Source organism: Caenorhabditis briggsae, assembly GCF_000004555.2.
Source record: "Caenorhabditis briggsae AF16 supercontig from assembly CB4, cb25.NA_207, whole genome shotgun sequence".
NCBI lineage: Eukaryota > Metazoa > Nematoda > Chromadorea > Rhabditida > Rhabditidae > Caenorhabditis > Caenorhabditis briggsae.
Window position 1 is genome coordinate 1 of NW_025543197.1, and position 25,727 is coordinate 25,727.

The window sequence follows — 25,727 nt, forward strand, 5'->3', positions numbered from 1 at the left end:
AAGCAAGCCATTCCTTCAGGGCACATGCGAGTATGCTGACATCGTAGTTTCCACCACGACCACCACCACCGCCGCTAGCACCAGCAGTAAGATTTTTTCCTAAATTTTTTAAAATCTGGGACTTTTCAGCATGCGTCGATAAGGTCAACCCATCCACCGGAGTGTCTGATTGTCCAAAGAGTGCCTACCTTTGCAACGATTCCACCTACTACGCTTTAATGACTGAGCAATGTCCAAAGACTTGTAACAGATGCAGTGGAAGCAACAACAGCAACAACAGTAACAACAATAATGGAGGATCTTCATCCAGTTAGAGTTTACCAAAATATCTTGAATTAAAATAACCAAGTTCCAGGTTGTGTTGATAAAGTGAACCCATCTACTGGAGTATCGGAATGTGCATCAAAGGCATACTTGTGCACCAACTCCATCTACCAGTCTTTAATGAAGGATCAGTGCCCAAAAACCTGTGGATTCTGTTAATTCTCTTTCTACAAGTTCCTGATGAACAGCTAATTCGACATTGAATACGAAATAAAGCATTTTAGTAAGCAAAAAAAGTTAGAGTAGTTATATTGGTTTATTTGCTTTCAAAATTATTTGCAAAATTATGAATACAAAAATTTTTTTTGCAACAAGTTATAAAAAAATGTTTATTTGATGGACCTGAAGATGATCTTGAACGAAAAAAAATAGGTGGACAAATTGAAATTGGACAGTGTAGTAGTAGTATTATCAAATCCAGGTGACAACCAATCTTCCTGCACTTTAAACTCCTTGTTGCTCTGTGCCTTCTTTTCTTCTACAGGTACAGAATCGGTTTGTCTCCCGATTTTGTACTTTTTTAAAGGAAAAAGTGGTCACGCCAAATTCAAGTATTATTTGAATTGTGCTACAAGGTACAAAATCGGTAGGCAAACCGATTCTGTACCTAGTGAAACAATTCAAATTTTTTCTGATTTCACGTGTCTTTTGTTGACAGCGGATCCTCAGTCAGTCGAGACCGATCCTACGTCCTAACCCGAGAGTGTCAGCAACCTGAAATGACCCCCAATTCCCCCCAAATGTGTAAGATAAGCGGTGCGAAGGAAATAACAGTACACAAAGTATTCAAATCCAAGTTTATTAACGGAAAGGGATTTGAATAAACGGCAAAGACAACGGAATTGGGAAAAGAAAGCAAGAACAGAAAAGAAGTAAAGGTGTAGGGCTAAAACCTCCTGGGAGCTACCGGAGGAAACCTTGCTGCCTTCTAAAACTGGTGCTAACAAACCAAAACGATGCCAAACGTAGAAAAATAGCTGAAAGGCTAAAAAAGGTTAAACGGGACCGCATAGCGGTCAGCTCTTGGTGAGATACGAACACTCGCTTCGCCGCAGCGAAGACTGAGAAACGACGGGCGGCGGGCGCCAGTGCCGAGTGGCGCGGCGCGGTCGCTGCAACGTGGTCGTTTTGAATACCGAATCTCTGTTGTCTCCTTCTGCCGAGGTTCCGGATCAAGACGTTAAGTGTCATAGATCATCTTCTCTTCCGGATTACGTTCTCTTTTAGTTGGTAGATAAGATATACTTGGTTTCTCTTGAAATCTTTGAATGGTTTAGGAGCCTACTCTTATTTTGGAATCAACGTTAATAGATTGTGGAGGATGATCGACTGATATTGTGGATATTCATCCGTATTTGCATTCTCAGTTGGACACCTTCCGTTCACATGATTTTTAACTGGGTATGAGTCGATTTCCAACTGGGTGTGGATTTTGAAACATTACTCATGAAATCCGATTTTGAACCAATTTTTTGATCGACACTAACTTTCCACAATACGCTTATTTGGGTGAGAGTGATATCTGAAATTTTGGATGTTTTGAGGCTAAACTGACGTTAACAGTAAGTATATACCCGACCCGAATTCTTTCTCATCTTTTGGTGGTACTTATTGTGGACATCGGATTGACTGTTGGCTAGCGGATTGGATATTGGATAGCAGTCTTTTTTCGTTCAAGATCATTTTCAGATCCATCAAATAAACATTTTCTATAACTTTGACTAATTTCTGGAATATTCATAATTTTTGTACAGAAAATTCAGATATCTGGTGAAACTGAAATAAAGGCTACATGGTACATGAAATCATCAATTCGAGCTGTTTCTATACATGCGAAAAATAATAATAATAAAATATAATAATAAAATGTTACTGATATTATGATAAACATTTTGTCAGTTGACCGCTTATTGATATCTCTTTCAAGAAATGAGATATATAAACTTAAAGGAGGGCAGACAGCAAAAATTTCGGGGAAAATTTCAGGGAATGTGTATTTTGCCGTCGCGGTGTTCGCACCTAAAGCACGCAATCCCACGCGCAAACATTTTTATTTTTTTATTTCCCGACTTTTATTTTTTTCAATTTTTAACGACTTCAAAAATTAAAAAAGCTATTTTTTCTTATTTATTATAAAACCCATATAAAAGTGAATTTTTTATGTAAATTTAAAGTTCTATCGACCGATTATTTTGCCAGTCGCCGGTGTTTTTTATAGGCATGCGAAAAAAACTATTTTCTCTTCGATAACCGTTTCTTCACTGTTCCTATTTATCTCATTACTTCTCGTTATTACTCTAGGAATAAAAAACTGTTTTATGACTTGGGTTTTCAGAGACGTCTCCATTTTTACTGCTTCCTTCACCTTCCGACGACCAGCCCTGCACGAGGATTGTTTTAATTATGTGGTTTTTTTCAATTGTTATGTCTCTTTCTAAAAATTAATTGTAGTTTTTTTCATAATTTATTTGTTAACATAATAAAACACGTTTCTTCATTTTCAACTGATTTTGATACCTCGGAGCGAGGCCTCGGCGGCACGCTGGTAGCCCTTCAGAAATTCCGAGTTCAAAAAGTTCAATCCGAAGGAAACAAGGGAAGAAAAAAGTAAAAACACCAGCAGGGATTGAACCTCTGACCTCCTGAATACTAGCCTAGAGCGTACCCACTACACTACGCGTGTAAGAGGCGACCATCGCGTTTTTCACATTATGAAGCGACGCCGCAGCAGCAAGCTAGTGAAGAAATTAGGGTGACAAAAAAGAGCATTTTTTCGTCCTTGAAGTGTTTTTTTTTCATTTTTTTAAGTACATAGCTATATTTATACTTCAGAGTTATATCTTTTGAGTAAAAATGAAATTTTTGAAATTTTTGATGTCTGGCCTCCTTTAAAGTTAAAAGCTGTCAGAACTCGCCCCGGAATGCAGTCAATTTGCAGATTTGCTGAAAAGCTCCCCTTATTGAAATGCTCATTTAATGCTCAAATATTTATTTATTCACTCTAAAAAATGGAAAAGTTTAATGGTAAACCAATTGATCCAGCAAAAATCAATCAATGTATGGTAGCCAGTTGTTGAGCGGTCTGAAATTCTCAATTTCCAAATGATTTCTCACAAAACTTCTTACGTTTTACTGTAGATCCGAATCTGGAGATTCTGCACAACCGTACCCAAATAATCATAATCCAGGGTCATGTTGTAATTGGACGCACCGAAATCGTTCCACTCACTTGCATAGGTTTCAGTGTCCTGTAAAAAAGTCGATAATTGATTGCATTACTTTTTTGAACCACCTCGCTACCATCAACCACATTTGTATCGACTTCAAAATATCCAGAGTCACTAGGATTGGTCCAACGTAAATTGATACTTTTCAACGAGTCGATTGGTACTGAAAGAGAACATAAAAAGTTGTGTCTACTTTATTTTCGGCTCACAATGGTCCTGATAAGTGACGCAGATCCAATATTGATCTGGTTTTGGAAGATACAACGCTGGAAGACTCATCGTTCCACTCCCAGTTACTTGAATGCTTCTTGAATATACTGGATAGGGATTGTCGAACACTGGAAGGCGGCCGATCATCTAGGAAATGGATTCTTTGAAGTTTTTCAGGTATCAAAACCCCTTACCTCCCAAAATTGGCTATCCGGTTCAAAAGGTCCCATTCCATTGGTCTTGGAAGCTACAGAATACATTGCTTTTGGATAGTATCCTCCTGCTGGATATGCAGATGTGATCACATGAACAATAGCATGATGAGAACGGATTAGAGAGACTAATCCGGAGACATCGGCTTCGTCGGGGTAGCGTTTCAGGAGGATAAAGAGGATGGACCCACAAACTGGTGCTTGAGTGTTGGAGAAGAATTTCTGGAAGAAAAGAGCTACAGTATACTGATTGAGCCGGAGAAAAATTACCTCTATAACATCGAATACGTTACTTCCAACTCCTGGATTCTGAAATACTAGCTTTGGATCCGGAAGGTTGTTTTTGATGGCTCTAGTGGCGTCTCTGAAATGGACCTTCAACTTTTCGGTGTATCCTATTTCAACTTAAAGGCGAGGGACATGAAATTGAGCTCTCAAGGAGCTATGAGTTACGGTAGCGAGGAAAAACCGCCTACTTCAAATTTGAATGAAATTCCATATCCATTCCATTTTTGGTATCAAATCGAACACTTCCAAAGTTAGCAAAATCCGTTGTTGCACCTTCATAGCCAGCAATTTCATTCCATGTATCCAAAACTGTTTTCGACGATAAATCGTTAGAATAGGCAAAAAGGAAAGTTGCTGGAAAGGCGGTAGGGATACAGGAGGTGTCGTCTGAAATTTTGAAAATTTATAAAGCGATAAAACACATTTTGAACATCTGAAATTGATTAGGATTAGGTTTTGGTTGGTTTTTTGTGTGATTGGCTGACTATGAAAAGGTTAGCTCTGAAAATTTGATTAGGGGTGTTTAAGGGGTTGGAATAGTATAGAATAATTTTGATTAGAGTATTTGTCGCCTCCTTTTATGCCAAAATTTCTTATCAGTTGATAAAACAGTTTTATCAGCGAATGACGAAAGTGGGTGTTTTCAGGAACTGCAGGTAAGTTCCGAGATCAAAAAAATGTACAGTTGAACTCTAGAACCGGTATTGTGGAGCATAATAGCTCAGTGAAATCGTATTTTTCAGGGAGCAGCGGTGGAGGTACCGTACGTTCTAATCGAGCCCTTCAACTTTCAACTTTAAACTAATTTATCTCGGTAACTGTTAAAGATATCAAAAAGTAGTTACCGTAAAATCTGTATTGATATTGCGCCTCTATTTGAATTGCCCCTCTAATAGACTTGCACCCCTTGAGGGCACTTGAAAAATAGACTTGCAGCCTTTAATTGAATTGCCCCCGTAATACAATTGCATCTCCAGCAGAATTGCGGCTCCGCCGGGAGTACTGTGCAATTTTTAGTCTGTGACACCGTGACGAACAATTGCACAGTTGTTTTTCGAATTTCTTTTTTTTTAAACTACCTACTTAATTTCTGATTTATTTTTATTTTTCTTTGTTTTTTTAACAATATTTTCCATTTATTGAAGCGAGCAACACGAGCAATGAGTTCTGAAGAAGTCCTCGAAGACGTGGAAAACGTAGAAGACGTGGAAGACGTGGAAAACGTGGAAGACGTGGAAGACGTGGAAAACGTGGAAGACGTGGAAAACGTGGAAGACGTGGAAGACGTTGAAAAAGTTGGTGGAAACTCTAGAAAGAGAAAGCGTGGAGCCCACCCCTTGGATTACAAGCTTACGGTGGTGAAATGGGCAGAATCAAAAAATAACACGGAAGCAGCTAAGAAATTTGGAGTTTCAAGACAAAATGTGCAACAATGGAGAGCTCAGAAAGAAAAAATAATAGCAACAATCGCTGAAAATGGAAAAAAGAAAAAACGGCTTGATGGCGCAGGGCGTAAAGTGAATGATAAAGATTTTGATACTAAACTTGCGGAATGGGTCCGAGAGCAAAGAGAAAAAAAGCTTCGTATTACTCGTATTGGAATCCAGAATCGCGCCAAGTCTATTTCAAATAGTGATATGAAGGTTTGAAAACAGATTACCTACTTGAGATTAAACATTAAATGTTGCAGTTCTCGAATGGATGGCTGGTTTCTTTTTTGAAGCGGCATGGATTTTCGAGTAGACGTGCTACAACAGTCTGTCAAAAACCGCCAGAGTTTTATGTGGAGAAAATTATTGACTTTCTCCTTTATGTGGAACGATTAATTACCATGAATAATTATGACAAAATTTTCGCATGTGATGAGACGGCGGTTTATCTGGATTCTTCGAATAGTTTGACTGTAGCGGATCGAGGATCTAAACAAGTCAGCACACTCAAAAATAACAAGCTAAACGTTTCAATTTCAGGTTTCAGTGAAAACCACGGGACACGAGAAATTGCATGTTACAGTAATGCTGTGCGCTCGATCAGACGGTTTTAAGTGCAAACCTTTTGAACTTCTTCCAAGAAAAAGACCAGTGCAAAGTATTGAGGAAACATTTAGAAAAACTTTGCAGTTGGTTTGGTGTGACAGAACATTTTTCAACGATGAAATCACAAAAACTTTTCTTGAAAAAGTTCTCGGTCACTCAATGTTCGGAAAAAGGTTGTTAGTATGGGACTCTTACCGTTGCCACATCAGTACAGACACTAAAAAAGTATTGAAACAACTGAGACTAGACACTGCGGTGATTCCTGGAGGATGCACAAAATTCTTACAAGTGAGTAGATTTTATTGAAACTTTGCGTGACCCGATTTTTCAGGCTCCAGATGTATATTGGAACGCAATGTTTAAATCTTTCATCAGAAAAGAGTACGAAGATTGGATGGTTCATGGAACGAAATCGTTCACCCCGGCGGGAAATATGCGTGCTCCCAGTATGGAAGTTTATTTGAAATGGATTCAATTGGCGTGGGAAAATATCCCGAAGGAATACATTGTAAGATCATTCAAAGGATGCGGATTAAAAAATGGAAGAAATGGCGAAGATGATGAGGCAATTCATTGTTTCAAGAAAGATGGAGAAATTCCAGAAGGCGTACAGTTATTGAAGACAAGACGAGCAGAACGAGAAATGGAAGAAATTCAGGAGATTTTGGGAGATATTGAAATTGAGGAAGACGATGGAGAAATGAACCATGCCGAGGAAGAAGACAATAACTATGACAGTGACGCCTCAATTTTTTGAATATTTTCCTTTTGTTGTGTTCAATTTGTTACTTTTTTGTTGATTTTCATAATAAAACTTTTTTTTCAAAATTTTCGTAGTTTGAAAAATAGAATTGCAGCCTCTATTTGAATTGCCCCTCTAATAGAGTTGCACCCCTTGAGGTGACTTGAACAATAGACTTGCATGCAATATCAATACAGATTTTACGGTAACTAACAAAATGTTTATCATAATCTTAGAAATATTTTATCAGTTGACAATTTTCTGAAATCCTTCATAGGAGCTGAGATATATGGGCTCAAAGTTGACAGTAGTTACGGTATGTGTTCCTTAGAAAATTCCGTTTCTGAGCAATCTGAAATCCTTATTTATCTGAAAAATACTTTCAAAAAATGTTCTTCAGTGGTTTTCTGCTCTTTCGTCTGTAAAATGACATCACAATGTCATAAAGATGGCTACACATGTCACTCCTTTGAACTCCCTTATCAGTTGGTCATGGAATCTAAAAATTAGACAGAGAATTTGCCAAAAATTCGAGAAGATTCCTAGCAAAGTTCTCAAATCTGGTCCATGAATCAATTATTTTCGAGTGTTCTGTAAATTTCCAGAATCCTTGAAACGTCTTTTTCATAATTTCCATGGAATTTTCAGATTTCACCGAAAACCAGAAGGGCTCAACGAAATTCAGAGATATTTGGAATTTTTGAGAATTCGAAAAATGTTTTATGGTATTTTTTGATCTACACGAGCAGTTGGAGATGTGGAACCTGAAAAAGAGAATACTGTAAAACTATTTTAAGAGAAAAAAGAGGCACATACTTTTCTTCTAGATCCATAATTTGGGAATTTTCCGCTAGGATTACGGTTGGGAAGCGTATAAGTGGGATTGGCATCTGAAAAAATGTAGATCAAAAATTTTTAATGTTGAATTTATACTTATTTTAAAGCTAGCTGTTTATCGTCTTGACTACATTTTTTCTTCATTTTGCAAGCAAAAATTGGAAACAGCAAAACGGAAAATAAAGTTTCTTCTCGATTCTTTTTTTTCAAGATACTGAACCGTATTCAAACATTGAAGAATCAAACATGCATACTTGAAATTTTGTAAATTGAGAATTATTTTCAGAGTTTCGTCATTGATTAGCGGATTTCATGATCCAAAGGCCCTGGATCTGATTCCATCAGATTAGAGTGGTCCCTAGGTCGAGGACTGTGGTCCAGCCTATATTAAAGTCTCCCGGGAAGGTTTTCTTCTGTCTCATTTTGCTTTTTGGCAGATGTGAGTGCCACGTCATCACCTGTCAAACACTGTGTGCCCCTCTCATCGAGTCTTCGATGTATTGATTTTTGACATAGTGACAGCAGAATATGTATCTTTATTGTACTTTTCATGTTTGTCTGACTGTCTTGGATATTCTTATTTTTTACAAACTTGTCCATGAATTTCAAGTTTATTTCAACGTTTTTTTACGGTTTCGATGGCCTAGAAAACTCAAAACTTCCTAGGACAGTCTCAAAAGTTAGGAGAACCTTTCTTCGACAACATTAAATCTTAAAATGACAATATCTTCCTTATGACTTAATTATTTGAAAACTTTATGTTGTGTCCCGTGGTCCAGACATGATAGGAGACACAGGAAGGGTAGAGAGTGGTTGTAATTAAAGTCTTTATTCAGGGACAATACAGAAACTGATCTTGAGAACTGAGGAGTTCTCAAGAGACAAGAAATCCACGTGTCATACGTGTAATACGTGTAATATGTGGAGAAAATAGAAAGGGTTAGTGAACCAGGGTAGTTCACGTCAATAATAATAATACATTCAACTTATAAGAATAGGCGTAGAATGTAACACTTTATTCTTGAACTCTTCTTTTTACCAGCTTCAAAATGAGTATAAACATGGCTTTATTTGGAATTGTTCCATTTTTGTTCCTATGCGCCTTCAAATCAATCTAACTATTAGCCCACTTTTAAAATAACCATATCTCGGACATTTTTGAACCTATTTTTTTGAAAAGTATATTTTTGAATTTCTCATTTTCTTAGCTTTAAAATAAGTATAAATTCAACATTAAAAATTTTTGATCTACATTTTTTTCAGATGCCAATCCCACTTCTACGCTTCCCAACCGTAATCCTAGCTGAAATTTTCCAAATTATGGATCTAGAAGAAAAGTATGTGCCTCTTTTTTCTCTTAAAATAGTTTTACAGTATTCTCTTTTTCAGGTTCCACATCTCCAACTGCTCGTGTAGATCAAAAAATACCATAAAACATTTTTCGAATTCTCAAAAATTCCAAATATCTCTGAATTTCGTTGAGCTCTTCTGGTTTTCGGTGAAATCTGAAAATTCCATGGAAATTATGAAAAAGACGTTTCAAGGATTTTGGAAATTTCCAGAACACTCGAAAATAATTGATTCATGGACCAGATTTGAGAACTTTGCTAGGAATCTTCTCGAATTTTTGGCTGAAATTTTCAATTTACCTACAGTAACCCTAGAGTTCAAAAACCGTAGATTCCAATTTGTAACAGGCTTTTTGGAAATCCTGAATTCCCTAAATCTGAAAATTCGGCATCTAGAAATGAGTTCCAAGAACTCTGAAGACGAAATAATAAAATCAATTTTGGATTACTGTAGAGCCTCCGAAGAAATCTGGATTTCCTGTCCAACAACTTCTAGATTCGAATATTCTCAAAAATCTACAGTACCTTTTAACGTCTCCAGAATCCGAATCTCCTATTCTAAATGGGTTTCCACGTGGCATTTAACAAATTTGTTCATAAATTGCAAAAGAATCACTCTTCTAGAATGTGATTCTAAAAATTTGAATTTATCCCAGTTTTTCAAAAAGTGGGCGGAGTCAAAAAGTCCATTGGAGTTTGCCGAGCTGCAGTGTTATGACCAGAATCTGACGTTGGCTGGGATAATGAAAAATGTGAAGAGTACAGTAATCCAAAGGGTTACGGTAGATGGAAGGTGAGTTTTCCCCCGTTTTCCCCCGCTTCAAGATCGCGTAAATGAGTCATCTCTAAACGTTGAGCTCAAATAACTCAGTTTCTGTATGAGATATCAAAAAGTCGTCAGCTGGTGAAAAGTTAATCATAATAACAGTAATATTTTATTTGTTGACATATTTTTGATACCTCTTACAGTAACTAAGATAATTGGACTCAATGTTTTACCACGTAACTGATAGTGAGCCGGTGGCGGGGCGGCGCTCAACGTTTTTTTTTTGGCGGGGCGGCGCTCAACGAGCTCAAAGTTAATGGCCGCGCCGTTATCGGCACGTAGTCGCGGCACAGCTAGCGGCGCGGCTACTGAGCGCCTATATCTGATTACCTGTAAGTGATATCTGAAGAAAGTGATAACTGATAAAATGTTTATCATAACATAAGTAACATTTTATCAGTTAATTACTCTTTGATATCTCTTACAGTAACCGAGAAAATGGAGCTCAAAGTTAATGGCCATGCCGCACCGGCACGTAGTCGCGGTACAGCGCGCGGCGCTCAAGTTTGAGATCAAATATCTCAGTTTTTAAGAGAGATATGAAAAAGTGGTCAACTGTTAAAATTTTTATCATAGTATCAGCAAGATTTTATCAGTAGACCACTTTTTGATATCTCCTCCCGTAATCGAGAGAAATAAGCTTATAGTTTGAAGTTAGGGGTGGAGGAGGGCGGAGTCATTCTATCAGAGTTGATATTGAAAATATCGGAAATTTTATTCTAAATTTCGAAAAAATAAATTCCAGACTCCTCAACCATCCATCCTACCTAATTGTCCAACAAAAAACCGGAAGACAAGCGATCATTTATTGGCATCGATTTATCACATTAACCATGGATTTTGAGCTTTGAAACAAGATCTCTCAACTTTGAGTCGATTAATCTCGCTTCCTGTGAAAGATATCAGTAATCTGTTAACTGTTAAAATATTTCTGATATAATGATAAACAGTTTATCAGTTTACTACTTTTTGATATCTTCTATAGAAAAAGAGATATATGACCTCAAAGTTGACAGTTTGAAGAAAAATTAAAATCATTTATTAAAATAAAACTTGTATTTAAAAAAAGGAATAAAGTGTACTATTCAGAATTTTTGAGCAATTAAAAGAAAGGACCAGTAATCAATTTGATGACATCAATCGCAGTATGGTATCCAGAAGGGTCTAAAAATTCGTTATTTTTCTGAAATCCTGATTTTTATAATTTCAAGGCTAACTCACTCATAAGTCTGAACTCTTATCTGTAGCTCTTCGATATCATCGCTAGTATAATCACAATCGATCTCTGTCCTATACTCGTCGCCAGCTACAAAACCCAACCAAGTTGAATATCCAGTAGATCCCAATTTTCGAACATCCTCTGCTTCCACAGCAATTTTTGTAACAAGTGTAGCATTCGTAATATCTGAGAATTTCAGCTCAAGTCTTTGAAATGAGTCGATTGGTCCTGAATTTAAATTTTACATGGATTTTTATAATTTTAGATATTTCAAACCATGATCCTGGACCGTGAAGGATACTCTGTTCAGTCGGGGTACATTTCTAGGTACATTGAAGTTTGGTAATTGGTAGAAGTCGAGGTCGCTGACTTGAACGTTTGCACAGTAGATCGGGCGGACGCCGAAAATTGGTGCGCGGTCGATGTGCTTGAAAGAATGCTTTGTTAGGCTCATAATTTGAGCTCAATTATTTCGGTTGCAATAAGATATATTAAAAATTTGTTAACAACCGAAATATTTGCAATATTATAACCAAAATTTTAATAGGTCTTACGTTAGATGTTAGATATCTGTTTAAAGACAGGAGATTTTTCGTAGTTTTTTTGTAGCTAGAGTATGCATTCTACCGTCACGGTGTACAACGCTTAATGTCACTCTGCGTACAGCTGTCGTCCTCGCCTTTATGTATGCAATTGGGCAGGCGCTTTCTCTTTGCCCGCGTGGCTCAGTCGGTAGCGGCGCCGCACCCTCAATCATCGCCCTCACAAGTTCAACTCCTCGAGGGGCATCTTTGAACGGAATTTCGAGAACATTATTTTTTCATGTCCCCCCACCTTTAAAAAACCGAGATAATTGAGCAGCTCAAAATTGCAGCCCTCTCAGCTACCGGCTCAGTCACACTGCAATATTTGGAGCTTAACTATCTCGGTTCCTATAAATGCTATCAAAATTTCGTCTACTAATAAATTGTTGGTGATTTTATGACAAAAATGTTTGTAGTTTACCACTTTTCGATGTCGCTCAAAGGAACCGCGACAGTTAAGCTTAGTTGCGCCTGGATCGGTCGGCTCGTTGGTCGCTATGCACCTAGCCATACTTGTACGCTTTGAGTTTAATTATCTCTAACATCAGCCAAGGTAACTGAGCTCAAAATTAAACAATCGGCTCAACTAAAAAACAACTCACCTGACGTAACTTTGCATCATCCACAAATATACCCATGCCATTGGTTTTGGACGCTATCCTATACGCAGTCTTTGGCTGATCACCTCCTGATGGACTGGTAGAGGTGAGCACTAACACTAAACCAGAATTAGCTCGAATCTTGGCTACGATATCAGAGATGTCAGTTTCTGTTGGCAGTCGTTTTAATAGAATCACAATTATGGCGCCACAAGTCGAAAAGCCGTGTTGCACAGCGGAAGTGTAATATCTCTGAGTACATTAGAGCGTTTGTTACTATTTGTTAATTTTTAATACCTCGATTGTTTTGATTATGTCACTTCCAATTGCAGTGGTTTTAAAGCTAAGGGCAGGGTTGGGAAGACGTCCGTTCACGATGGAGTGTACCGAGCTAAAAGAGAATAATTGTGAGCAATCGTGTATAATTGTGAGCAATCGCAATGTTTAAAACAAGATGGTGTGCATTTCGAGTATTAAAGTTAAACATTTGAAAAGTTACAAGAAAAATTCGAAACATCCGGAAAATTTTTTTTGTTGCTTGAGTTAATTATAGGCATCCAGTAACTTATCTTATAATTGAGTGTAGGCATACGGTAGATTACCTGGTATCTGGTGCAAAATAAACCGGATCTTCAGGCGATGTATCAAACCGAACGGTCGCATAGGAGGAACCGTCTTTATCCAGTGCATCAAAAAATGTGTCTGCTGTTAGTGAAACAACATTTGGAGACAAGTCGTTAGAATAGGCAAATAGATAAGGAGGATTAGGAGGTGGTGATGGAGCACATCGAGGAATGTCTGAAAAAAATACTTAGAATGTTATGGCTTCCACTTCTTGACATCTATGATAGGAATTGAGATAAGTTAGCTCAAAGTTAAGCGCGACCGCTGAGCTGTCCCAGTAGCTACGAGGCTATCAACTTCGAGCTCTATTATCTCGGTTTCTATTGGAGCGATAAAAAATTGTTAACTTGTAAAATATTTGCCATAAAACGTCCAACATTTTTGTTGTTTACAATTTTTTATATTTCTTACAGGCACTGAGATATTTAAGCTTAAAGTTGAGCGCCGCTTGCTGTGGTTGTCTCCGGTATCGGCGCGGCAACCAACTTTGAGCTCAATTATGTTGGTTCTCATTTGAGCTATCAAAATTTTGTCAATCAATAAAATGCTTAGCATAATATCTCCAATATTTTTGTAGTTCATCACTTTTTGATATCTCTAATAGGAGCTGAGATAATTGAGCTCAAAGTTGAGCGGCGCGCTGCTACCGTCACCGCCATGCGGTAGCTTTTGAGCTTAATTATCTCGGTTTCTATAGGACTAATAAAATGTTTATCATATATCGTCATCATTTTTGTAGTTTCCAAAATTGTGTTATCTGTTATATGAACCGAGATATTTGAGCTAAAAGTTAAGCGTCGCGCCAGCTAGCTGTGCCGCGACCGCTTAGACGTGCCTGTAGAAACGCGGCTAAAAACTTTGAGCTCAATTATCTCGGTTGCTATGAGAGATATAAAAATTTTGAAAACTAAACAAATATTTTTCATAATATCAGTAAAATTTTTGCAGTTGACAAATTTTTTATATCTTTTCCAGGAACTGAGAAAATAGAGCCTAAAGATGAGCAACCAGCTCAACTACGCGGTCGCTCTCCCACCTTATTCAAAATTGTGCCAAAATGTTTTCTCCCCCCAGTTTTCTCGGCATTTTTATTATTTTACAACCCCCTTGCGACGAATTTCAAGTTCAAAAAAATTTTCTTCATGTTCATTTTACGACCAGTTCTCCATCTTTGGTCATTGCTACCTTATCGGAAGACACAATTCGTTTTTTCCGATGGAATGTTAGGCTGATTATATGTTCTTCCCTTCTTGCCCGAGAAGTAACTTCTTATCGTATTAAAATGGGAGAACACAATAATTAAAGAATTTGCAGAAAAAAATTCTTGAAAAAAAGTGACTTAGAAACCCAAATTTAGGAAATCTGTGTCACGAAAAATATTTGAAAGTGTGTGACTAAACTTTGTCAGTCTATGGGTAAAGTTTCATTCCAATAGGACCAATAGGAGTCGAGTTATAGAACGTTGTCTCTGATGGCCTAGAAATCCAAAAACTCGGCCTTCTGTATAACTCGGCTTCTAAAGGCGCTAGAAGCTTAAAATTTGGAGGGTAGGTAATATCGAACATGAGAATTTTGAAAGTTTCAAAACAACACATATTGGTCGCCTAGAAATCCCAAAAACTCCAAAACCTCGGCCACCATCTCGAATAGTCGTATCTCGGATACCAGGGCACCTAGAAAGAAGCTATTTTGGGTATAGGTGTGTCTAGATTCAAAAAATTAGATAAAATAGGCGGAGCTTCCGTTCAAATACCTGAATTTCCTGAAATTTGGGTTTTTTAAAAACTCACCAGGAGCCGGGGGCGCTGTAGTTTCAACTGGATCAGTAGGAGGAGCCGGATAAGGGGTCTTAACAGCGGGTTCACTAGTTACAGTAGTCTTTTCTGGGTTCGCAGTTGTTCCTTTAGAGTTGGGATTTGAATTTTGGGTAGTAACAGGAATTTTAGTAGTGGGAATAGAATTAAGGGCAATTTTAGTAGTAGTGGATGTATCTGACAATATTAACTATTGATTTTTTTTCTTTTTTTTTATTCTACATACCCTCTGAACCTCTGTGGTGTAGCAGAACGACCAGAAGCGTAATTACGATTGCAGCGAGCAACACTAAAATGATCACAAGAATGATCATCATCTTTTTGAACCGGTCGTTGACGGTGTAGGTCAAAATTCCAAAGTGCCGTTGGCGTCTAAAAAATCGATATTTAATTTTTTTTTTAATTTCAAGCTTCTAGGGCCACTGGCAGGCGAGATATGGGCGTTTGAAGTTGGTGGCCTAGAAAACCAAAAATGTGAATTCTAGGCTACAAAACATTATTTGAAAATGTGCTACGTATGATCTAACATTAGACTACAGTTATTCGATGGAAGACATCATTCTGATCCGAATGTATTCTAAAAGGTAAGACATTCAGAATAGTTGTAGTCTGAAACACTTTGTTTTCAGACCCATCGATCATTGGTTGCCATATCAAGATGTTTAAGTACTTTAATGTGTTAATAAATGTTTACTGCATTGGGAAAAATAATTCGTTGGATCTAAAAATTGGTTAAACCCCAAAAACATGTGTATCAGACATTTTTAGGTTCACAATCAATGAATAGAAAGAAGAACAAGACATTTTGGTATGGGGATAATGGGAAGTTTAGGGGAACATTATAGAAATAGAGGAAGAAGAAGAATCGTTGGAATCTGAAAAAGTTGGATTCAGAAAAATTAATTGTGACATTTGATGATAGCGACGCCCGCTTCAATGGGAAACTATCGTCGCTTCGCTTCTCTTTCTTTTTTGAAAAAAGAAAAATGGCATTGGTCTGAAAAGTAATTGATGATCTAACTGAAGGCCAAAATTCGACGGTACATCGACTCAAGGGGTACAACGGGATACAACTGATTTAGGGGTACAAAATTAGTGATTCGGGATACAAAATGTCAGGGTAACTTTTATTTTCCGTACCACTGAGTTGAATTGTGTATCTAAACGAATCTGCGAACCGTTTAAAGACAGAATTTCGAAATTATTTAGTACCCCCTCTACCCCGAATCCTTGTACCCCCGAGTTTGTTACTTTAATTGACATGTGTTTATGACTAATGTGTTTAGTACCGTAAGCGCTCTGATGCATACAATGACCCCCCCCCCCCCCTCCTTAACTTTAAGCAAATTTATCTCGGTTACTGTAAGAGATATCAAAAAGTTATAAACTGGTAAAACATTTTTGATGTTCCCATGAACATTTTATCAGTTGACTTTTTAAAAATATCTTTCTCAGGCAGAGAGAAAATCGAACTCAAAGTTGACGGCATCCCAAAACTCACTTTCATCTACCGTAACCCTTTGTATGACTGTGTTTTTCACATTTTTTATCATTGGTGACCGGTGAAATTCTAATGGGTATTTTGACTCCGCCCGTTTTTTTGAAGAATTGGGATAAATTTAACATTTTAGAATCATTCTGAAAAAGTATTTATTCTGTAGAAACCTATTTAAAATAGAAAACTGGGAAGACTGCAAAGGTTACTGTGGATTTTTGGGGGTATTCAAACCCCGGAAGTTGTGAAACAAGAAACCCAGATTTCAGCTACTAAATTTTAAGACCGAGAAATCGGAATTTTCCAAATATGCGGTTAGAAGTTAGAATGTTCGTTTTTGAATTTTAGGGTTACTCTAGGGAAGTTGAAAACTTTAGACAAAACATCCTGAAGATTCCTGACAGATGATTCCCGATTTTTTCCGATAGATTCCCCATTTTGATATTTTTTTGAATAAGATCCTGTAATGTGCTTTGATCTCTTGCAAAAAATTAATTTTGTCCAAATTGAATATTCAATTTTTCCAACACCCTCATAATAGAATATCATTAACGGAACCATATAAAAAGGACTCCAAATGTTCATATTTTCCAACACAGCTGCTATGAATCTGTATTGTATTCTATTTTCGCTAGCTGCTATTCTGACATTTTCCGACTCCTGCCTAGTGATTCGGTATTCTGAGCCACGTGAGTTCTCTGCTAGAACATATACTAATGTTAGATAGTCTTTTTCAGCGGCTTGCGTTTGCAAAACTCTCAAACTGGATATCTGGAATATTGCCGAAAACCATGGCGAACCGTATCTCCTGTATAATTCAGTCCTTTTTAGTACGATCAAGTCTCCAGAAATATTAGTTGATGATTGTTTTGTACAAGCTTATTGTGGAGATGGGGCAGATTTGTATATCTTTGATAATGGTAAAGGGGCAAAGGTTAGGGAAATTTTGGAATTTTAAAGGGGGACTTCGGTCAAATTTTTTTTGCATTAAAATGTGTTAAAATGTATCTATTTTCCTAATATTATTGCGAAAAATTTTTTGAAAATTCCGAAATCCCCGAAAAAACGCCATCGAAAAGGAAAAAAATTCAAAAAAAAGGTGCCGCCGAGGGACGAGGGTTTTCAGTGAGAAACCTAGGCCACGCGAGCGGCGCGACTTTCTTACCGGACAATTTTTCCGGATTTTTTTCGCTTTTATCTCCGACAGGTAAAAAACATTAAAAACACTGTCGGCCACTTGAAATAATGCTATCAGGCGCCGTGGCCTAGATTCCTTTCGAATTTTTTCGCAATAATATTTGAAAAATAGATAACTTTTGAAACATTTTAATAAAAATAAAAATTTTGGTCGGATTCCCCCCTTTAAAATTGATTTTTTGGGGTTTCAGATTGGTGACTATTCTCTGGATGGATTCTGTGATCCATACCAGCAGGCATGGCAAGTGGATACTGGAAATGGTAAGGAGCAGTATAAGGAGCTGAAAGCAGTTTGTGTTCTGAAAAGTGAGTAAAAGAAGCATTCTCAGGCGTCGCCGGTTACTTCTGGCCGGATCTTGGTCAGACGGCAAAGACATTGTGGGAAGCCGACCAAGATCCGACAAACTACCGGCCAGCTTCCGACCTCTTAAATGTGGGGGGGGACATGAAAAAAATAATGTTCTCGAAATTCCGTTCAAAGATGCCCCTCGAGGAGTTGAACTTGTGAGAGCGATGATTGAGGGTGCGGCGCCGCTACCGACTGAGCCACGCGGGTAAAGAGAAAGCGCACACCCGATTGCATACATAAAGGCGAGGACGACAGCTGTACGCAGAGTGACATTAAGCGTTGTACACCGTCACGGTAGAATGCATGCTCTAGCTAAAAAAAAACTACGAAAAATCTCCTGTCCCCCCACCTTTAACACGCAACGCCTTCAAATTCCGGCCAAAATCCGACCATTGTCCGTCCCACTGCTGCCAGTAGGCAGCTTCTGACCAAAATCTGACCAAGATCCGACCAAAAGCCGAACCCCCCTCAACTTCCGTCCAGAAGTTGCAAGCCGACAGCCGAGTTGTCTATGTCAAGTACAGATTTTAACACGCACTTTTAGATAAATGCTCACAAACGGACCCGGCAGCATTCTTCTTCGCACATTCAGCAGATTTGGACAAATGGGCTTTTACTGAAATATATATACAGCACAGCAAAATCGACAATGGTGCGGCAACCAAGTTCGCAATAACGGCTACAGTTCGATTTGACACGAAAACAAAAGAGGAAATTGTGTTCCATGAGAGCGATACGTATTTTAATAGTAGAATGTAATTTAGAAAGTTACAGTTTTAAAGGTAAAAATGAAGCATTTAGGACTGGTTATTTGTATATGGTGGATCAAGAAAAGAATCCACCACAAACGTTTGACAGTTCGGAAACAGGAAGTGATATATTGGATGTATTGGAAGTAAGGAAATTCTTGAAACACTAACTAAAAATTGCTATTAATTTCAGAGATTCGTAGACTCCAATCATCCATTGATCTGTGGGTCCATGGTTTTGGTTGCAATGAAACGGAGTCCAAATGAAGTTGATATTTCGAGAATTGTGGAGAAGTTGAGAGAAAATCAAATTACGGTGATTATAGCCGCACAGGGCACGTTCTCTGGTGGTCTTCATCCAGAAACTATGTACGACTTGGCTGCCAAGACAAATGGCTTTTGTGCGTTTTCACATCATATAGTAACCGTAAGTGGTTTTATCAAATTCAATTGTTTATTATGGACATCCAAACTTTTCAGGCCTCTCAGACAGCGCCAAACGTACTCGCTCCATTCATAGTCTACTCTTTAAGCCTCAAAGTCTCTGGAACTGGTATCATGGTTTTGCCAACAATCTTACTTCCAGACACTTTTACGGTTCACCTATCAATTGCTGTTCAGAGTACAGGTACTTGATTGTGGGCCCCTAAAGATTCGGATGGTTGGCATTTCAGGCACTGCGAATTCATTTCAAAGTCTGAAATTCAGTTTTCGCAATAAGGAATTGGGAGCTTCTGGAAGTGTTGAGAAAACGAGAGACGAATTGAGATACGACGCCGGGCCCATTGTAAATTTCGTTGAGCAGTTGAAAATTAAAAAAAAAATCAATTTTCAGATGAATTCGTTCAAAGTTCCGAACTTCTTATTGGCAGAACCGACTTTCTTTGAGTTCACTTTGGATTACAACTATTCGATGGAGGACACTATTCTAATCAGATTGATTTCTGAGAGGTAAGAGTGGATTTTTTTTTTGAAATATTGTATTTTCAGAGGAATCGGTCATTGGTTCCCATATCAAGATTAAATGTACTTCAAAGTTTGAATAATAAAAGTTTACTGCATGCAAATTCTTATTTAAGAATAAAACCAGTCGGTTTACGCCCCCCTGTCGGGGGCTCAACCTACTGGCTTCAGCTGTAGAAATAGATTAACGACTTCAGAAGACGTCAGAAACAAAATTTCAAAAAATAATAAAGTCGGACATTATCTGCTATTTCGGGTTATCTGTGAAAATTTCGGAAATTTTGGACCAACGGTGACTGCGCTAGGGTCGGCGACCCGGGAACAACGGACACACTCACACATAGAATTATCCACCGATCCGCACATCATCAGATACGAAATTTTCGGGAAAAACAAAAAAGAAACAAAAACGAAATGTTTTTTGCGCATTTGGGGACTTTTTTGTGTTTCAATGGAGTGTGTACCTTGAACATTTTCGGAAAATGAGAACTCTAAAGCTAAAATTTTGGCCATTAATGGCATTTCGGAATTCAGGACATTAAGAGCTTCAAAACGAGTATAAACGCGACTAGGCTCCGCCCACTTTGAGGGTCTCGCCACGAAAAGTACAGTAACCTAAAGTAGGCGGAGCCTAGCCGTGTTTGGGCTCATTTTGAAGCTCTTGATCTCGCAAACTTGCGAATTCCATTTTCAGAAAAAAAAAACCTAAACTCTGAGGGAGGTTCGAGGGTTTAGAAAGATGTAACTGGGTATGAATTCACATTTTCCGAAAAAGTTCAAGGTACATACATTGTAGGCTTCAAACACAAAAAAAAGTCCGAATGCGCAAAAAAACATTATTCTCTTCTTTTTTTTTCCCGAAAATTTGATATTTGATGAGCAATCCGAATCTAGCGAAAAACTTCATTCTAACCTCATGACTTCCTATTGTTTCCTCTTTTTTCTCTTCGTTTTTCCAAATTTCACTTATGGCACTTATATGATAGCAACAAATGGCTCCCCACAGGGTTACGGTATCTACAATACGCTGAATTTAAATTGGGCGGATTGTTTGGATTACTGTAATCAGGAACCAATGTGTATGGTAGGCAAAAGTACAGTAATCTTTGAAGCTACAGTAATCTCTTCCAGGCGATCTACAATAATGGATCAGACACTATTTGTCAATATTTTGAGATTGGAAATTTGAATTCGGTAAAACGAGGATTCGATTTTTTATATAAAATTGGTTTTAAAACCAATTCAACCACATGCGCCTTTAATGATACTGCATCTGGAGGGGTAACGCGCCGAAGGCGCGGCAGCTAGAGATTTCAAAATTTTCAGGGATACCTTATGGGGTATAATGAGACTCTGAGACGGTCAACGTATAATGGATGGGATTTCAAATATGACGAAGTTTCTGAAAATTGGATTTTCGAGTCTACAGGAGTTACAATGTGCCCTGCGTCTGGTTGGAAATTGTCTGTAAGGCCCAAGGGACCTTGGTGTTTTACGGTAGGCGTTGAAAATTAAATAAATGAGTTTGACATGTTGAGAGCTCCAAAATGAGCCTAAACACGACCTATTTCGCTCGCATTTCAGGATTACTGTAGTTTTCGCGGCCGGACACAAAATGGGCGGAGCCTAGTCGTGTTTATACTCATTATTGAGGCTCTTGACATAAAAAATCTATTGATTGAAAAATAAAAAACTAAATTTGGACCATAATCGGCCAGGTTATGGGCCAAACAAGGAAAAACAGCCAGCACCGACCGCGTAGCCGCAAATCATTAGCTTCAAAATTATCAAATTTGTGGGACCCAACGTGGGCGGAGCCTGGTCGTGTCTTGGCTCATTTTGAAGCTCCTGACAATTTCATGCCCAAAATTCACGTTTCAGCTTTATCCTAGCGGGAAAAACGCTGAAATCACTCATGCTCAAGCAGTTGGCAATTGCTCATCTAAAAATTCTGATTCTCATATAAGTGGGGTTGAAACTCAGGAGGAATATGACTATCTTATCAGTAAGTGAAAAAAAATCTGTATTTTCAGAAAAATCAATATCATTGATTTGTTATTCCAGCACGAGCCGAGGGTCTTGGATGGCAAACATGGCCACTTTTGAAGCGGCTTGGTTGGATGGGACCCGGAAACCGGAATGTGTTGGGAATTCCAGTTGTCAGGGGATTACGGTAGGTTTCTTTTTTGATTTTCAAGTATTTTGACTTTTTAATTTCTGAATTTCTGAATTTCTGAATTTCTGAATTTCTGAATTTCTGAATTTCTGAATTTCTGAATTTCTGAATTTCTGAATTTCTGAATTTCTGAATTTCTGAATTTCTGAATTTCTGAATTTCGCCTCAATAATGAGTATAAACACGAGAAAATCGATAATCACAGAATAATTAATTGGTCCCGACGTCGAAGGATCGGTTGGAGGCGGTTTGGCGGTCTGCAAATTCGCTCTATTGGACTTTTTCGAATTTTTCGGCGCGAAGACCTTTTTCAGCCGTTTTTTCTCAATTTTTTCGTTTTGCTCCCAATCATAAATATTTTCCTTTACATATTTCCTCATTTTCAGCATTTCCCGCTTGGAATTTGTCATTTTTGCCTCCAAAATTTGCCCTTTTCGACCCAATTCCCAAACTTTTCGCATTTTTGCGCTGTTGATTTTTTTAGCATGCGATAGATCATCGGAAAGTGAATCGATTTGTGATTGGTATCGACGCAGTTGATGGATCGATGATTTCAGAATTTCGGAAAATAGATTTTTGGCTGAAAGAATTTTTTTAAATAAAATTTTTTTTTGGATTTTTACTTTTATTTTCCTCCAAATTCTTCAAAATTCTTTCGAAATCTGAAGTTTCGAGCTTTTTGGACAGCAATTTTTCGAGAATTTCCGCCGAATTTAGCGTTTTTTCGGTCATCCCTGGAAATTGCTGAAAAAATTGAACTTTTAAGCATTTTTGGAAATTTCTAGGCGTAAGATTGATTTTAAAAATTGTTTCATTATTTTTTTACAAAAAAATCCATGAAAAACTTGTTAAAGTTCGATTTTTAAATCGGAAAATTCATTGAAAAAATGATTTTTCACCTGGCTACGGTAGGCAATGGTGCATTGCGGACTATTGCGTACAGTGCGCAAGGCCTGACGAGCAAGATGTGTTTTTAGTTTAAAATTGATTTTCGATCGATTTATAGCTAAAACAGATCGATTTTCAGGCATTTTCCACACATAATTCGATAATACTGACTAAAAATTATGAAAAATTAAGAAAAATGCTCACAAATTCATTGGAAACAGAAAAATTGACAAGAAATTGAAAAAAATTATTTCTGTCCCAAATAAACAATTTTCCTCTTCAAAATCCCATAATAACCAAAAATTCGATAAATCAAATTTGGCGATCCATCGATTCCGAAGTTCTCTGTATTGCTGGCTCGATGCTCACAGTCCAGAAATCCGTCGAAAAATCCACCGAATGGAATTTCCAGAGCTGTAAGGGGCGTGGCTTGGGGGCTACGACGATTGTTGATTTGCACACATTGCTCCTGGAAATCAATTGTTTATTAAAATTTGAAATTTCCAGAAAAATCGAAATTAAAAAAAAAAAATATTTTTTTGGAATTTGTGAAAAATTTGAAATTCAGTTGATTATCCACCTTTCCATCATTTTCACTATTCTCGATTCGTTTAGAGCTTCAAAACGAGCTCAAACACGACCTAGTTCCTTCTACTTTGGGGTTACTGTAGTTTCCGCGGCGGGACCTCCAAAGTGGGCGGAGCCTAGTCGTGTTTGGGCTCGTTGTGAAGCTCAAAAAACGCTGAATTTGAAAATTCAGGTCTCAAACGATTAGAAAGATTTTTAAGCGAGAAATGACAAAAACTGGAAAATTTCCAAAAAATTGTTTTTTGAAATTTTCGAAAAAATGTTTTGAGACAATTTTTTTTTGAAACTTCAGTTGTTTGTTCTGAAAATCAAATTTCCAAGTCTGACACGTTGAGAGCTTCAAAATGAGCCTAAACACGAACTAGGTCCCTCTATTTCGGTATTACTGTATTTTTCGCGACGGGACCTTCGAAGTGGGCGGAGCCTAGTCGTGTTCGAACTCGTTTTGAAGCTCTCAACGCCCTGAACTCAGATTTTTAAGTTTCAAAACTCCAAAATCAAAACTAACCTCCCCCCAGCCGTCATAAAACTCGTTGAGCGCGTCGAAAATGCTGGCTTGGACCAGCGAAAAAATGGAGGCTAGAATAATAAGGGAATGGAGAATTTTCATATTTTTTTAAGAGAAAAAAAATGAAAAGTTTCAAAAAATCGAAGGTTTTATAGAATTTTTTTTCGAAATTTTTGAAAAAAAAGTTTCAGAAAAATTGTCCGAAAAAACTTTTTTTTTTGTTATGCAAATTTGGAAATTTTGGGGTGTTTTGTCATGAAAAATCAAAGAAAAAAAGATACTGTAAAAAGTGGAGTTTGATTTTTGACTTTTCAAAAATCGGAAAAAATCGAAAAAAACATTTCTGAACATTTTCAAAAAAAATTTTTTTTCGAAAATTTCAAATTTTGAAAAAAAATAGGAAATCCACCGGATGTTTTGGAAAACAAACCAGAAATTCGAATCTGAAGTCAAAAGAGCTTCAAAACAAGCCTAAACACGACCTAGTTCCTTTTATTTTGGGTTACTGTAGTTTTCGCAGTGGGTCCCAAAGTGGGCGGAGCCTAGTCGTGTTTGGGCTCATTTTGAAGCTCTGGACGCGCCAAATTTGAATTTTCAAGTTTCAAAACTGTAAAATCTATTATTTAGCCCAAAAATTCAGAATTCCCAATTGTTCCGAGGGTTCGTGTGTGGAAAAGTGTCAGTAGAACGACAGTAATCCCAAAAAATGTTGTTTGAAACAGCAAAATTTCAATATTAATAATTTATGTAGTTTGGCATCTTTTTTTCCGATTCCGATTTTTCTGTTTCCATAGTTTTCATGAATATTTTTCCCCCTCTTTTTTCATTTCTCCGAAAATCCAAACCAGAAAAAATGTTTCTCCTTATTTTACTCCTATTTTCCCTTTTCAATTCTTATGCGCCTCTTACGATAACTTCAAATGGCTCGCCACAGGATTACGGTATCTACAGTAACCTCAATTTTACTTTCGAGGAGTGTTTGGACTACTGTAATGAGGATGAGAGGTGTATGGTAGGGTAATATCAGTAGATAATGTAACCCTTCAGATTACTGTAGATGATCTACGAATTCGGGAGTACGGTATGTCAAGTTTTTGAAATTGGAGAGGTAACATCGGTGAAAAGAAACAATGACATTGGAAAACGATTTGGCTATAAAATTGCGGATTCAAAAAACCCAACATGTCCAGAGGGGATACTGTAGGCGGAGAGGTACGGTAGAAATTATTTTTTTTCCTAAAACTACAGTAATCTTTAAAGGGACACTACTTCGAAACCAATGAAACATCGGGTCGTCAAATCTACCAAAGCTACAGTATCTCGTATGACACGATTTCGGAATCTTGGATTTTCAATTCTTCAGCTATTAGAATGTGTCCAAATGAAAGATTCAAAATGTTCTTGAGAGAAAAAGGACCCTGGTGTCTAGTTGTAATGAGCTCACTGACTATAGTAATCCTCGAAACAAAGTTTTGCAGTTGGTAAAAGGCTCATTATGTTATAACCATTCGATGGCGCTTACATTGTGTCAAAAAACTCCGGGAAGAACACTAACTGGACTAGAGACTCCAGAAGAATTTGAATTTGTAAAAAGTTGGTAGTTTTAAGGTATCAGAAGATCATAGATATTCAGAGCGAGCCAATGATACGAACAAATCGAATGTATGGTTGGATGGAGTTCGAAAACCGGAATGTATTGGGAATTCTAGCTGTCAAGGGGTCAATGTAAGATTATCTTTGTCTGTTCTTTATATTTCCAAAGACGAGAGAAAAGAAAAGAAGCTGGCGGCGGTGTAAGATATGAATCTTTTACCTATTTTTTGAAATATGAAAATTTCAAAAATCTTAAAATAATCCTTGTAGGCATTCTTCTTCACCGACCCATTCCTTTCTGAGAACCCGACAGGATTTCTTTGGAATCCA

The 25,727-nt window shown here is 37.5% G+C and overlaps 6 protein-coding genes across 6 annotated transcripts; 3 read left to right on the forward strand and 3 right to left on the reverse strand.

Moving 5' to 3' along the window:
- Positions 1-131: 131 nt before the first annotated feature.
- On the forward strand, positions 132-483 carry CBG24705 (the record flags this gene model as incomplete). The annotated part of the gene is made up of 2 exons (XM_002648390.1): positions 132-309; positions 356-483. Coding segments are annotated over 2 exons (306 nt in total), but the record flags the coding sequence as incomplete, so codon positions are not given.
- Positions 484-3,372: 2,889 nt separating this feature from the next.
- On the reverse strand, positions 3,373-3,908 carry CBG24706 (the record flags this gene model as incomplete). Its single annotated transcript, XM_045240847.1, has 4 exons — positions 3,373-3,406; positions 3,451-3,572; positions 3,617-3,714; positions 3,761-3,908. 4 exons carry the CDS (start codon positions 3,906-3,908, stop codon positions 3,373-3,375), a joined length of 402 nt encoding a protein of 133 aa, XP_045091401.1.
- Positions 3,909-11,268: 7,360 nt separating this feature from the next.
- Positions 11,269-15,590, reverse strand: CBG24710 (the record flags this gene model as incomplete). The annotated part of the gene is made up of 8 exons (XM_002648392.2): positions 11,269-11,498; positions 11,547-11,697; positions 12,457-12,705; positions 12,751-12,844; positions 13,056-13,251; positions 14,868-15,068; positions 15,118-15,263; positions 15,586-15,590. 8 exons carry the CDS (start codon positions 15,588-15,590, stop codon positions 11,269-11,271), a joined length of 1,272 nt encoding a protein of 423 aa, XP_002648438.2.
- A 1,400-nt stretch (positions 15,591-16,990) lies between these two features.
- On the forward strand, positions 16,991-19,705 carry CBG24711 (the record flags this gene model as incomplete). Its single annotated transcript, XM_045240848.1, has 10 exons — positions 16,991-17,075; positions 17,124-17,320; positions 17,775-17,889; positions 18,477-18,687; positions 18,734-18,827; positions 18,875-19,108; positions 19,162-19,309; positions 19,356-19,468; positions 19,517-19,632; positions 19,672-19,705. 10 exons carry the CDS (start codon positions 16,991-16,993, stop codon positions 19,703-19,705), a joined length of 1,347 nt encoding a protein of 448 aa, XP_045091402.1.
- An 855-nt stretch (positions 19,706-20,560) lies between these two features.
- On the forward strand, positions 20,561-22,418 carry CBG24712 (the record flags this gene model as incomplete). Its single annotated transcript, XM_045240849.1, has 7 exons — positions 20,561-20,728; positions 20,776-20,922; positions 20,971-21,141; positions 21,526-21,649; positions 21,709-21,817; positions 22,207-22,325; positions 22,378-22,418. 7 exons carry the CDS (start codon positions 20,561-20,563, stop codon positions 22,416-22,418), a joined length of 879 nt encoding a protein of 292 aa, XP_045100911.1.
- A 537-nt stretch (positions 22,419-22,955) lies between these two features.
- CBG24713 lies at positions 22,956-23,906 on the reverse strand (the record flags this gene model as incomplete). The annotated part of the gene is made up of 2 exons (XM_002648395.1): positions 22,956-23,177; positions 23,805-23,906. The coding sequence occupies 2 exons, from the start codon at positions 23,904-23,906 to the stop codon at positions 22,956-22,958; spliced, it is 324 nt and encodes a 107-aa protein (XP_002648441.1).
- Between the last annotated feature and the right edge of the window lie 1,821 nt (positions 23,907-25,727).